Source organism: Ursus americanus, chromosome 15, assembly GCF_024610735.1.
Source record: "Ursus americanus isolate L20-20 chromosome 15, mUrsAme1.1.p, whole genome shotgun sequence".
In the NCBI taxonomy this organism is placed as follows: domain Eukaryota; kingdom Metazoa; phylum Chordata; class Mammalia; order Carnivora; family Ursidae; genus Ursus; species Ursus americanus.
The window spans coordinates 64,244,262-64,257,105 of record NC_142141.1 but is presented as its reverse complement, the minus strand read 5'-3'; the positions used below and the strand labels follow the sequence as shown (position 1 = coordinate 64,257,105).

The following is a 12,844-nucleotide window of genomic DNA, read 5'->3' as shown; positions in this document are numbered from 1 at the left end:
CACTAGGACTTGGGGAATGCCCCAGGGAGGGGGATGGAGGGAGGGTTACGGGGACAGGGGGGACAGGGGAGCAGATGTGGGGGAGAAGCAGGGGATGGGGACCAGGGAGGCAGGAGAGAAGACGGAGAGAAGATGGAGATGGGGAGCAGATGGGGACAGAGAAGGAAGAGGGCGTGGGGGCTGGGGGACAGGGGGCGGGAACAAGGACCAGGCGGGGTGGGGGCGCACCTTGACCTCGCGCCTCTTGCTGTCCTCCTCGTGCTCCTCGTGCTCCACCACGCCCTGGCTCAGGTTGGTGTAGTTGGCCAGCTTGTTGAGCAGTGAGGACACCATGGGGTTGCTGTCCATTTCCTCCTGTTCGGGGCCACGACTGGATTAGTCACCTGGACCCTCAAACCCACGGGAGAGTGCCCAGCGGGGCTCCCGGCCGTTTCCAGCTCCGGATCAGGTCCCCAGGGCCCAGATGGGCCCACGCCACCCCAGACACATGCACGCCAGGGCCCACGTCAGGGATCCCGGGTTCCCCAGGTGGCCCCACCGAGAAGGCCCCCCCACAACCCCCCACCCCCGTGCACGGCGTCCAGTCAGACGGACAGCCCTCTGCCCCACCCCCAGCTCCTCAGGAGACCGACTGCGAAGTCTCAGCCCTCTAACAAGTCACGGCCCTCACGTGTCTCGTCGGGGGACGTGTAAGTCACCTCAAAAAGCGCCATGTTCTTTCCTTCAAAGAAGTTCTCCTGCTCCACCTCCGTGTGGTTGATGAACGGGCTGTTTTCTCGCGGGTTTCCATCTCCTGGAAGGGAAACCGCTCAGGTCAGTCTTAGAAGTGGCTGGAACAGGACAGGCACCCCTGCAGGCCCCGCGTCCACAAAGGCCTGGGGGAGACCCTGTGCAACACCAGGGCCCTCGGCTCCACCCAGCCAGCCATGGGGCAGCGGGAGAGGCTGTTGGGTTCCGAGAACACAGACATGCGTGTCACCGGCAGATGTCACTCTGTGCCTGGGACCCCCACCAGCAATGCTCCTCAGGGTCATGGCCCTGACTGCTGGGACAGCTGTTTGTACCCAAGCAGCCCAGCCCTCCCCGCCTCAGTTTCCCCACCTATGACACAAGACTCAGGGAGCAGGGAGTGGGAAGGGGTGGGTGGAGTGGGGGAGGGGGACAGGCTGCCGTGCAAGAGGAGGCCAGGTGCTGATGTGAGCCCAGCCCACCCTGGATGCCTGGAGCGGGAGTGGCCAGGACCCCATTCCCGCCGACCTGGGGCCCAGGCGGGGACAGGCCATGCCAGCAAGGCAGACCCTAGTGTCCCCCCATATCACACCCCCACATGGTTCAGTTACGCTGTCCTGCGAGCCAGGCCCGTTCAGGCCCCTGCAGTACCACCCCCATCCCCAGCAGGCAGGACCCCACCCCACCCCCAAACCGTGCTTCCCCATCCACCAAGTCGAGCACAGCCCCCACTAACTCTCAGTGGGACCGAAGCTGGATGCCAGGGTTGGGGGGTTGGTTAACTCAAGACCCAGAACCCCCAGCAGGACAGCTCCCTGGCACCCGGACAGCGGCCTGACCGCAGGCAGACAGTCCACCTGCAGGAGCTGCGCCCTGTGGCCTTGGGGCCAACACAAAGGCCCAGGGCTGGGCCAAGGCGCCTCAGATCCAACCGCAAGCCTGGAGGAGGTCAGCAGCCCACACGGGCGGCGGGGGGGGGGGGGGTACGTGCTCATGGAGACAAGCGCCCACGGGGTCTGCAGAAGGAGCCCTGTGCCCAGGGGCTGGTGACCTCTGACCTTTGCTCCTGAAGCCAGGGTCCTGGTCCCACCTCCTGGTGCCCCGCCCACAGGCACGGCACCCCCTGGATCCTGCATGGCTTCGACCCTCCGCCAAGAGCCTGCACGTGGCACAGCCACCACCCTATGCCACTGACCGCCAGGGAGGAAGGAGGAAGGTGACCTCAGTGTGGGCAGGGGTGACGCCCAGGCCCCTGGCCAGTAAGTGAGGGATGGCCACCGCTTCTCCCTATTTCTCTGACAGGCCTTAAGAAGCACGCACATCCCCAACACACACGAAACACGCGAACCTCACGAGTTGTGTTCAGAGCGACACAACTTCATTCCTTCCTGGGCAAGAGGACAGGGGGCAGGGGCAGGCGGGGCAGGCGCTCCGGTCCTGGACGTGCGGCTCACAGAGGTGGTCCCAGGCCAGAATGGGCTTTCAGCTGCCACAGCCACATCTGCAGACCCCCTACAGTTAACCAGATGCCTCCAGACCAAGACACGCAGCCCTTGTTAGAACAGAAAAACCCCTCCGCCACCGTGTGGCCCATTAGCGGGCATCTGGCTTTAGACACGGCTCGGCATACGATAAAGCTCCGTGCGTACTTCAGATACCGGGCTACCGTGGACACGACGATGCTCCGGGATGTTAGGAGAAGAGCAGGGAACAGAGCACATCGTATCGTGGGGTTCCTCCTCGAGAAGCATGTGGCACCCCCCACCCCCGCCCCGCAGCACTATCCACAGGGGATCAGGTGAGAGGGCCCCAGGGGTCGCCACCCAAACGGGAACTTCAAGTCCTGAACTGTCCCCCTCGGGTCCCACGGCGCTTCCCCGGGAATCCGGGGGACACACATCTGGACAGACCCCACCGCAGCCTGGCCACACCCCCTGGGTGACGGAAGCCCCACCCGGCCCCATTTCATCAGGGACGGCAATGTCGTCCCACGTATAAAAGCTGCAGAGAGGGACAGGTGGGGTGTGCAGCCCGGGGCCGCACCCCCTTGCTGGCACCCACTCGCGTCCCCCCAACACCGTCCCCGCCTGGGAGTCAACACCCCCAAGGGGGGGCTCCGGCCTGGACGTCCAGAGTCAGAGGAGGCTGCGCAGGGAAGGCGGGGCCCGCCACACGGGGTACGGACATGGACACTCACACACAGGATGACCTCCTCCCAGGTCCGTTCCTGAGCGAGGCAGGAGACCTGCGCCCACCCAGCCTGAGCTCAGGCCACCTGCTGCTCTGACCTATGACCCCCGCCACAGCGGCAGGCTCCCCAGCAAGGAGGGAAAAGTCTCTGAAACCAGCTTTCTCAGACCCCAGGACCCCCCGCGCTGGGACAGAACTCACGGCAAGTCCTATTGGTCCCACTTCCTGACAGACTCCCCAAAATCACCTTGTGAGCGGGGAGGCCTGCGTCAGGACTTCCTGTCAGGAATAACCGAGGGGATGGCGGGTCCAAGACGGTCACCTGTGGACACTGTGCCTGCCTCCGGGCTCCATGGTCCCGAGCTGAAGGGTCACTAGTAAGACCTGTCATCCGCTGCGATTTGGTCACCATCCTCCCCGGACACTCGGGGGTGGGGGCGGGGAAGTCCCCAGTCCATCCCCATGGCAGCTCAAGGTGACAAGGGGGAGCGATCGTGGGCTGGCATGCTGGGCACAGTAGGCAACGCCATCCTCACCAGTCAGCCGAGTGGTGTCCGAAATCCAGACACACCCGGCTCCTGAGTGGCACACCCAGCTGCCCAAGGCCCCCCAGACCCGCAGGGTCCCAGCCTGTGGCACCCGGCCCCCTGCACCGCCACAACCGTCGCTCACCGCCCGGTCTGCACCACATGGCTTCTTTCGGACCTCAGCCCCCCACGCTTGTCAGGGGAGCGCCTCCCTGCACGGCTTCCAAACCTGTGCCCGTGTTTCCCACGCTCAGAAAAAACAAGGAGGATGGACAAAACACCAAACAGAATACAAATGGCCATATTTCAACCGGACACCATAAACACCGCAAGAGAGGATCAAGGAAACGGCCCACGTACCGAGTGCAGACTAAATCCTGCACTAAAGACCCCGGGAAACTGGGGACCCCGGGAGGGGGTGCCCTTTCCAGAGACTCGGGTGAGCGTTCCTAAAACCAGCATGGTGTCAGCGAGCACACACTGGCCACCCCAGCCATCGCATGACCGCACCCTCACTGCTGGGGCGGGCGGTCAGGGGCCAGCTCTTCACCTCTACCCACACACCCGCGGGTCCACTGTCGGCCGAGGATGCCCCGCAGACCCGTCAGAAGGACAGAGCGCTAGCGATGGGGCTCCCACTGGCCACCCTCCTGAAGAATCTGAGCGTCAGAGTCAAGGTCACAGCACAGACCCCAAATTCACACACTCGTGAACAACGGGGGAAGGACAGGCACACCCATCAAGGACAGAAGGATGGCCGCGGTAGACGCGTGCGCCAGACCCGCAAACAGACACAGGCCCCGCCCGCGGCACCTGCTGCACATCACAAGCCAAGTACGCCCCAGGGGAGAAGCCGGGCCACTGACCTGACCAAGGTCAAGGTTAACACCAGGGTCACAAGCCAGCCTGAGAAAACTCGTGATAGCCATGACTTCAGGAAGCTTGAGACAACTGTGGACACGGACCCACAGAGAAGCTGCACCTCAGGTACACGGTATCGCAGAGGACAGAGACGGGGGCGGAAGGTTCTGGAAGCAGGGAAACCACAGAGACCGGACAGGGCACAGCAGCACGTGGCCCGGTTCCTCTGATAAAGGACACTGCTGGGCCGGCTGGTGAAGCCGGAGGAAGAGCTGTCTCACCATCCAGGCGTCCTGTCGGCCACCCACTCAGCAGCTGACCCGGCGGCTCAGGGAGACCCTGAAGGGCGGCGGGGGGCGGGGGGCGGGGGCACAGCAAGTGCTGCAGCACGTCATCTGGTGACTTGGGCCAACGGGTCTGCGGGGGTCCTCCAAGTGCTCACAACTCCTCCCAACTCACAGTTAAGGCAAAATCAGGCTTAAAAATATAAACGATTCCCATAGAAAGGAAATCGCTTCTGGAAGGGCTCCCTGAAGGGAAAGCCCAGGCACACCGTGCGGGCCCCGACGGCGACTCGAGCAGCCCGCGCCCCCCACCTGAACCCTGCCAACTGCGCGGGGCGCACCAGCCCCACCAGCCAGTCCGTGGGTGCGACCTGAGAAAGCCATGTTTTCCCCTGGCGTCAGGCGCTCCGAAGACCCCTGCCTTCCCGATGAGTCTGAAGAGTCCCCTCGCTCGATGACGGGGCCCCAAAACAAGCCTGGGCAGAGGAAACCCAGGGGCAGACGGCAGCCCGACTCCACCAGGCCCCGCCGCGTCCTGCTGGGCAGGCCCCTGGAGGTGGCCTCTGCCAGGACCAGGCGGAGGGACAGCCACACATACAACCCACCGTGGCCAGCTGGGGGCCCATCGGTGCTGCGGCACGAGGTCACAGGACTCGTCCCCACACTGTCCGCGGCAAACTCCTCTCCCACTTCCTGCCACAGGAAACCCGCGTCTGGCTTGCCCGCGCATCTAAGCACTGAAAACACTTGCCTCCCATTTACAGAAATCATTCCAAAACCTGTTTGTTGCAACTGCCCATTTGGCACAACAAAGTCACGACTCACTGAGCCCCGAGATCCTTTCAGAGCGAGACACAGCGAGCCCGAGCGCGTTGAAGTGAGCACAGAGTGCAGTCAGCAGCACCCCAAGGAGCGCGAGTCTCGGGGCGGGAGGGAGCCCGTCCCAGGACTGTCCCCGGAAGCCCGCGACTGCCGCGGCCGCTCCTCTGTTCGCCAGAGACAGACTAGGTTTACGGATCCTTCAGCCAGCACCACCTGTGGGGGACAGATGCCCTGGCCCCACGTCCGCTGCACCCCACAAGCCTGAACACAAACCGGGATGGGGCACAGGGCGGGCGCGGCGGAGCCGTGGGAACGCCACACAGGAAAGGAGGAGCCGAAGGTGCCCGAGGGTGTGCACAGAACAGAGTGAGCTCCCTTTAACTCGAAGAGAAGTGGGGGGCCACCCACGGAACTGCGCCAGGGAAGCATGCGCCCGAGGCGGGCGGCACCGCGAGGGGCGGGGCTCATGTGCTGGACTTCCAGAAACCAGCAGCGCCCAGTCATGGTGGTGGTGCAGGTGCGGGGGCCCCGCCGCATGGTTGGCCGTGGACTCGGAGGTGCTCCCACGCCAGACGTGCTTCTCCGTGACCTGGCAGCCCCTTCCCAGAACAGCACACTGAAGGGTCCCACAGCAGCACACGGCCCACGTTGCCCCACCGCCCCACGGCTGCCGGCCCTCCGAGCACTCGGGTCCTGAACCCACCGCCTCATTACAGAACAAAGCAGGGGAACTGCCGCGGGCCAGGAAGCAGGATGCCCTGTGGCCTCCTGGGGCGGAAGAGACACAGGGAAGGACGAGGGCTGCAGGCCACATGGGGCCGGGGGTCGTGGCCACGGGCCAGGGCACGTGGGAGCTCCGCAAGTCCACAACTGTTGCAAACATAAAGCTTACTCAGTCAATGAAGAGGTAATTTTTATCTCAAAGAAACCACAAGGAGAAAACTTAAGAATTGAGGCCTGGAAGGCACAGACGGGCAGGCGCCATTCATGAATGCAGGTACACAAGCCTCCGAATACCACGCGTAGCTCCCACGTGAAGTGATTCAGGCAAAATTCCCCAAGATCCTGAAGCCGCTGGGTGAGAGGCAGAGGGGACGGGTCCCCATCTCGTCAGAACAAAGGGGAGGTGTCCAGTACCAGGGTCACCTGGGCAGTAAGACAGGGACAGGACACCCCATGGCATTCCTGCCTCAAAGCATTTCTCCTGAAAACCACCCCAGGAAAACGGCCATGTATAAATTCTGCGGCATTCTACAAGACTCCTGACCCACATCCTTCAAACATGCTGGTATCAGAACAGACAGCATGTGCAGGAAGGTTCTAGACACACGTCCAGCAAGCTTCATCTGTAAAAGGCCACAGTGCCATTGGAGCACCAAAGACAACGTAAGAACAAGCCCAACAGCAGGGCCATGTGCCAATAAAACTTTATTGACAACCACAGGCAGCCAGGCCTTGGCTCGCAGAGTCTAGCAGCAGGTTCTCAACACACAGGGCAAGTGGCCATCTTTCCTCCACCGTCCTTCCTCCACCCACCCTGCCGTGTTCCCAGCCTCAGTAGCCTTCTGGGCCTCTGCCTCACCTCACAGCAGGTAGGATCAGCCTGTTTAAAGCCCCTCAGCCCAGAGACATCTGTGGAAACCAGATGCCGCGCAAAGGACCACTCCTCTCTGCACCCCGAAGGAACCGTAGCGACCGCACATAGCTGCTGGTCCCCACAGGTTCTAAGGGAAGGCCCAGCAGCACACCTTCTGCACCTGTTACACAGGGCACAGAACTGGTGAGCAGGGCCCCGTCCAAACCCGGGACCCAGAGGCCATGGACAGGCTCTCCCAGGAACAGACCAGACGCATAGTGTCTGCTGGGCCGGAACCAAGGTTCCAGGAAGGAACAGGAGCCTGGAAAGGGCGCAGGTGGGCATGGGGTGTGAGGTCCTGGCCATCACTGTCGTCCTCGTCCCCACGAGGGCTGCTTCGGCTAAAGAACAGTGGCTTCTCCTTCCCGTCTCATTACAAAATGTTCAACACATGTTCTGTGAAAGCCACGGCCCCCCCACCCCAGCACTGGACACACACCCAAGCAGGGACTCTGCGGACGTCTCTCCGAGCTCACAGCAGCTCCCAATGCCCTGTGTCCCTGAATTCACCTCGGGAAGCCCCCCATCAGTTCTCACCCCACTGAACACAACCCCGAGCTCCGTGAATGTGAGATGTGAGCAGGGGCGAGGTCGTTCTGGCAGACCGCACCCCCCTCCCCCAAGCCTGAATCTGATTCCACCCCAGACTCCAGGCTTGCTCGCGGCACAGCCCGCATCCTCGTCGTTCCCAAGCAAACACGGCAGAGTCTAACGCGGTGGGCGGCAACACCCCAGGGCAGAGAGGCCGGGGCTCGCAGAGGCAGGGAGGTTGACCGCGACCTGGTGGTCTGCTACTGACGCCTGCGCAGAGCCCACGTTCCTGCAGAGGGCCGCGGCCCCGTGCTGCTCCCTTCTCAGGTTACAGCGTCCATCGGCCCATCTCCCCATCTCACCGCCTCCTGAGTGCGCCAGACATCACGCCCCGGCTCCTTCCGGTCTGCGTGTGTAACTGGGATGATACCAACATCTCTCCCAGAACGGCTCTCAAGGCGGGGGCAGAGACAGACCTCGGCAGGTCAGCAGCCAGCCCCCTTCCTGCCCCCCCATAGGACGGAGTCCCCTGGGGTGACCGCCTGGTGCACCCGACAGCCAGACCCCAGAGCAGCCTCAGAAAGCCAGATCTCTTTGAAGTGGTTACGGCTGGAATGAAGTGTTTCTAGGTTCCACAACCCTAACAGTGTACTCGTGACCCCAGCCCGTGCCAGCCCCATGCTTCACATCCAGGACCACCGCTAGAACCTGAAATCCGGGCCCACGGGACCCCCCTTGCAGCCAAGGAGGAGTCCTGCACTCAGGCCAGGAAACCACCGCCCAGCTCGAGGTCAGAGTCCCCATGATTTTCACGGCAAATCTCTGGCTCAAGCAGAAACGCTGTGTCGAAATCAGAGGAAGTATCATGAGGACAAGAACCCTCAGGGCCCCCACGCCAGAGACGGCCGCTGACACCTCGTGGCACCCTCTTCAGGGAGGACGGACTAGCCTTTCCCGGGCTGGGTCTCAGGAAAGCGGAAGGAAGGACGTCTCAGGAGCGTGCCCTGCCCTGCAAGGAAGAGAGAGGGCCTCAGGCGGACGGGAAAGTGGACGCCCTTCCTGCCCATGCGGCACTGGCAGGTCCCAGGCCTCCTCGGTGCCACTGAGGCCGCCTGCCCAGGCATGCAGGGCCATCACCGGAGTCACAGGGAAGGGACGGACGCCAGAGTCGCTCTTTCCTGAATTCCACACTGACCGTCTCACGTCAGCACATTAAACCTGGTTTCCTTTGCCCCCACACCCAGCATGCTCACCAAACAAAAGGCCCTTTACGTAAGGCCATGTCACACTTCTGCCCTGCTCTGGCGTCCCGGATGCAGGATGGAGGCATGACGTGCCCTAACACCGGGATCCGTCCACGCATGAGTGACGTCCACGTGAGCATGGCATCTCACGGAGCCCAGCACCCCAGAGGGGGCGCGTCCAGCCCACAGGGCAGCTGGGCCTGCTTACCGCTCCAAGAGGCCTCCCCTCAAGGACAGAGCCTCACTTGCAAAGCATCAAAAGCATCCTGACCCAGCACTCCTATGACACCAGGTGTGACCCCACTCCAGCCGACCCCCACAAGCAGCCTCGTGGCCGGAGGGCAGCATGGCCTTGGGTTCCAAGCCCCACCCACCAGGCTCCCCACCATCTCCCACTCGCCCCATGCTTCCAGCAAGGAGGTTCCCTCAAGAAACACCTTGGGGACCTCTGGGAGAAGGGGTCGGGAAGGTTCTGGACACTGGAGGAACACAGCCACCTTCCAACAAACCAAGGCCACCACGGCAACTCACTACTACCACTCGGAGGGCCCCTGGTCCCCGAGACCAGGCAGAGGCCCCACGTGCGGCATGTTCTCTTTAAATCTGACTCGGTCCAGAACACAGGGGACGTCTCAGCGGACTCAGCTACCGAGAGGCAGCAATGCAGAAACACAGCACCTGGAGAGCCCGGCTGGCTAGACATGTGTGTGCATTCACACAGCACACATGCACACGTGTGTGCACGCAGATACACGCGTACACATTTCCTCGCACACGTGCACGCAGGGCATCTCTGCGGACCTGCGCTCTGAAGGCCTCACCAGACTGTCCCCCAACGGATGTGCCCCCAGCACGGGAAACGGGGGACCCCTAATCCCCATCAGTCCCTCCTGTGCTGATTCTGGTCTGACCTCTCCCACAACCTCTCCTGTGACTTCTCCCACGTCAGGACCCGCAGTTGGCGAGCTGGGCCCCAAGGAGGAGGTGGCGAGTCCGCCAGGGGCACTGAGCCCTCCCCTGCCTCCTGGGGCGGCTCCTGTTACCCACACAGGCTCCCGTCTGGCGGCGACCGAGACCCTGCGGCAGAGGGAGGACGAAACCCAAGACTGACCTGCAGCTCCTCCTCTGATTTCGGCCCCACTCGATCCCTCCCCAGTGGCTGCCCAGCCTCCCTGGGAACCAGCTGACCTGCAGGCGCCGCAGCCAGATGGAGCGGGGAGGTCATGGCCACCTCTGGGGCAGGCCAGCTCCTGGACGGGGAAACTGAGGCACAAGCAGCCCCCCCCCCCCCGCGGCACCCTGGGAGCACAGGCTGGTGCAGATGAGGAGCGGGACGGCTGCTGCCCACAGGAGAAGTCCCCACTCACGCCAGCGCACGGCCGCCCCCACCTCGTGGGCGGCGCCAGGCCACGGCCACTCAACGGACACAGGCTCGGCTTCCAGCTGCGCACACAGCCCAGAGAAGCTCCCGCTTCACAGAATCGAAAGCAACTCTAAGTGGCAAACAGGCCGAGGCACCATGTGCTCTCCCCCCCCACGGAGACGCGGGCCACGGGCCGCGTAGGGACCACACCCCAGGACGCCCCCCTCGGCGACCCAGCCCAGACCACACAGGACTCAGGACAGCACCTCCACCTCCTCCCCCATTGTTCCTCAGAAAGAAACCACCCAAGAACAGAAAGGAAACAAGCCCACGGCTCGCCAGGGCTCCGGAGCCTGCCAGAGACCCAGGCCAAGGCTGTGCACTAACCCCTACTCCTCCCACCAGGGACGCAGGCCTGCAGACCACCACCGTCCCACCCAGGACACAGGGGCCGCGTGGCTGGGCCACCCACCCTGTCCACGCCCCAGGACACCGGGGCCACCTGGTTGGGGCCTGCTCACCGGGACTCCTGGCAGGAGGTTCAAGGACCCACATGATGGCAGCAGCCTCAGACACAAGAGCTGGGGTGCAAACAGGGACAGCTGGCGGGGGGACCTCACTTCGCTGGCCCCGGTCTTGGTCCTGCTGAAGCTGCCAGGCTTATCTGCACAGACCAGACCTCTACTCTCAAGATGGAACTTCCCACCTTCTCATGAGGGAAGGATATTAACCCTCTGTGCTCTGCTGGCCCGCCGACAACACCTCCCTAGGGTCCGCCAGATGGGAGCCCCGTCCCCCGTGGCGCCCACAGCTCACCGCCTGACAGCCTGGACGGCCCAAACTCCCGCGGCCTAGAGACCAGCCCCACCGGGTTCTCCTCAAAGGCTCCCCCACCCCACAGCAGAGGGGTCCTCTTCTTGCCGCCCCCGCGGGCTTGCACTCCCAGAGCCACGTAGAGACGCCTGCCCTGCCCAGCACAGCTGTGGCCCCAGCGCCAACGGACGCGACCCAAGGAGCGCGGGCTAGCGAAGCCAGCTGGGGTGGAAAGCGCCTGGCCCCATGAGCACAGTTAATACCTAACGTCGAACTTTGCCCTCTGGGCGCACATCCGCAGCAGCTGACAGAGAACTCATGTCCCAACGTGGGGGACAGCAGGAGGCCCCGACACGGCCGCAGCACACATGCAACAGAATGCGGGCCGAACGTCCCATGTCCTCCACGCCCTCCAGGCCCGCCCCTGCTGCTGCGCCCCACAGATGCCCTGGTGAGGAGCGGCCCCCGAGGACGGCAGCCCTGGGAAGGTATCCCTGGCCCAAGGTCACCTGTCCCGATGCAGGAGCCTGGGCCAACCTGGGAGCCACCCAGCCAGTGACCCTGACAGAGGGGGCTCCAGTGGGCTGGGAGGGGAGGACGGTCACCAGCACGGTCCCACCTGGCACCACAACCCTGGACCCAGTCCGGCCACCCCGTGGACACTGAGCTGCAGCGAAGACGACCCGTGAACCAGCCACCTCCCCAGCTCCCTTGCGGCCCCAGCCCTGACCAGCTCTGTGCTCACACCAGGCACCGCACCCCTCTCTACACCCCGAACTCCGTCCACACCCTCCAGAGACACACAGTAAGCCTGCCACACACCTCTAAGTAGGACACATTTCGGGCCATTTACGTGAAAGAAACACTCTGAAATTCACGTGAGCCTCAACCACAGAGGGGAAGGCGTGGGCCATGTCCCGTGGCTCCTAGACCCTCGGCAAGGGTGAGGAGGGTGCTCCCACCTGACGACAGCATCCAGAACACCCACAATGCACCAGCCCCACTGAGGCACTGGCAACGACACACGGTTCCACAGGCCCACCAGGCCCCACAGATCTGCCCAGCACAGAGAGGTGGGTGAGGGCGTCCAAGGACACACAGCACAGCAGCCCTAGGGCCCACTCCTCCCTGCTAACAGGCATGAAAGCCCAGCTGAGCACATGGCCCCAGGGGCCCGGGGAACTGCACACCCCACACAGCCGCGCTCCTCCAGCCACCACCCCCCAACACTGGGCAGTGAGGCCCCACCCCCACCGGCCCTTCCACAGAATTCCCCTGGGCCATCTCACTGTCCCGTGGCTGCAAACCCTGACTCATCACGCCTCTCTGTCTGGGGCCAGGCTCACCCCACAGACTGCCGCTCTTCACATTCACCCAGGGGGCTGCATTCCGGGGGGCAGGCTGCTGGTCCCCATCACCCTCAGGCAGTCTGACGGCTGCTGGTCCAGCACACCACGTGAGGACAGCCACAGACCCACGTGCCCATGTCACTGAAGAGCGCTGAGAGCGCAAAGGGTCAGTCTGGGGGGTCGGCTGCTCCCCACTCTCGGCCACAGCCCACCTTATGAACAGTAACTGGTGGGTGGTGGCTTCACCAGGATGGGGCAGTTCCAGCCTCCAGGACCCCCATCCCCATGGGCAGGCTACAGCTCAGAGATGCCCCCCAAGTCTGGACAGCCACACAGCCAGGGACCTCAAAACCAGAAGAGGCCCAGAAGCCCGTGGTCTCTGCATGGAGGGGCCTAGCCCTGCCTCCTGGCCACTCTCACTGCTGGCACCACCATCCCCAGCACCTAAGCGTCCCCTCCTGTGAGGCCATGCTGACACCCAGCACCTCATGGCGC

General features: G+C 63.6%; 1 protein-coding gene across 4 annotated transcripts in view; it reads right to left on the bottom strand.

The window, feature by feature from the left end:
• SLC12A7 (solute carrier family 12 member 7) overlaps window positions 1-12,844 on the bottom strand; it is a 71,686-nt gene that overhangs the window by 24,492 nt on the left and 34,350 nt on the right. For 3 of the 4 annotated variants that reach the window (XM_087868000.1, XM_045808007.2, XM_045808008.2), the window contains exons 2-3: window positions 699-793; window positions 229-354 (exon numbers count right to left, since the gene is read on the bottom strand). In XM_087868000.1, coding sequence (XP_087724126.1) covers window positions 229-354; window positions 699-793 — 221 coding nt within the window. Of the gene's footprint in view, window positions 1-228; window positions 355-698; window positions 794-10,708; window positions 10,972-12,844 lie in introns of those variants that run through there. The other variant, XM_045808009.2, reaches the window with a different exon arrangement.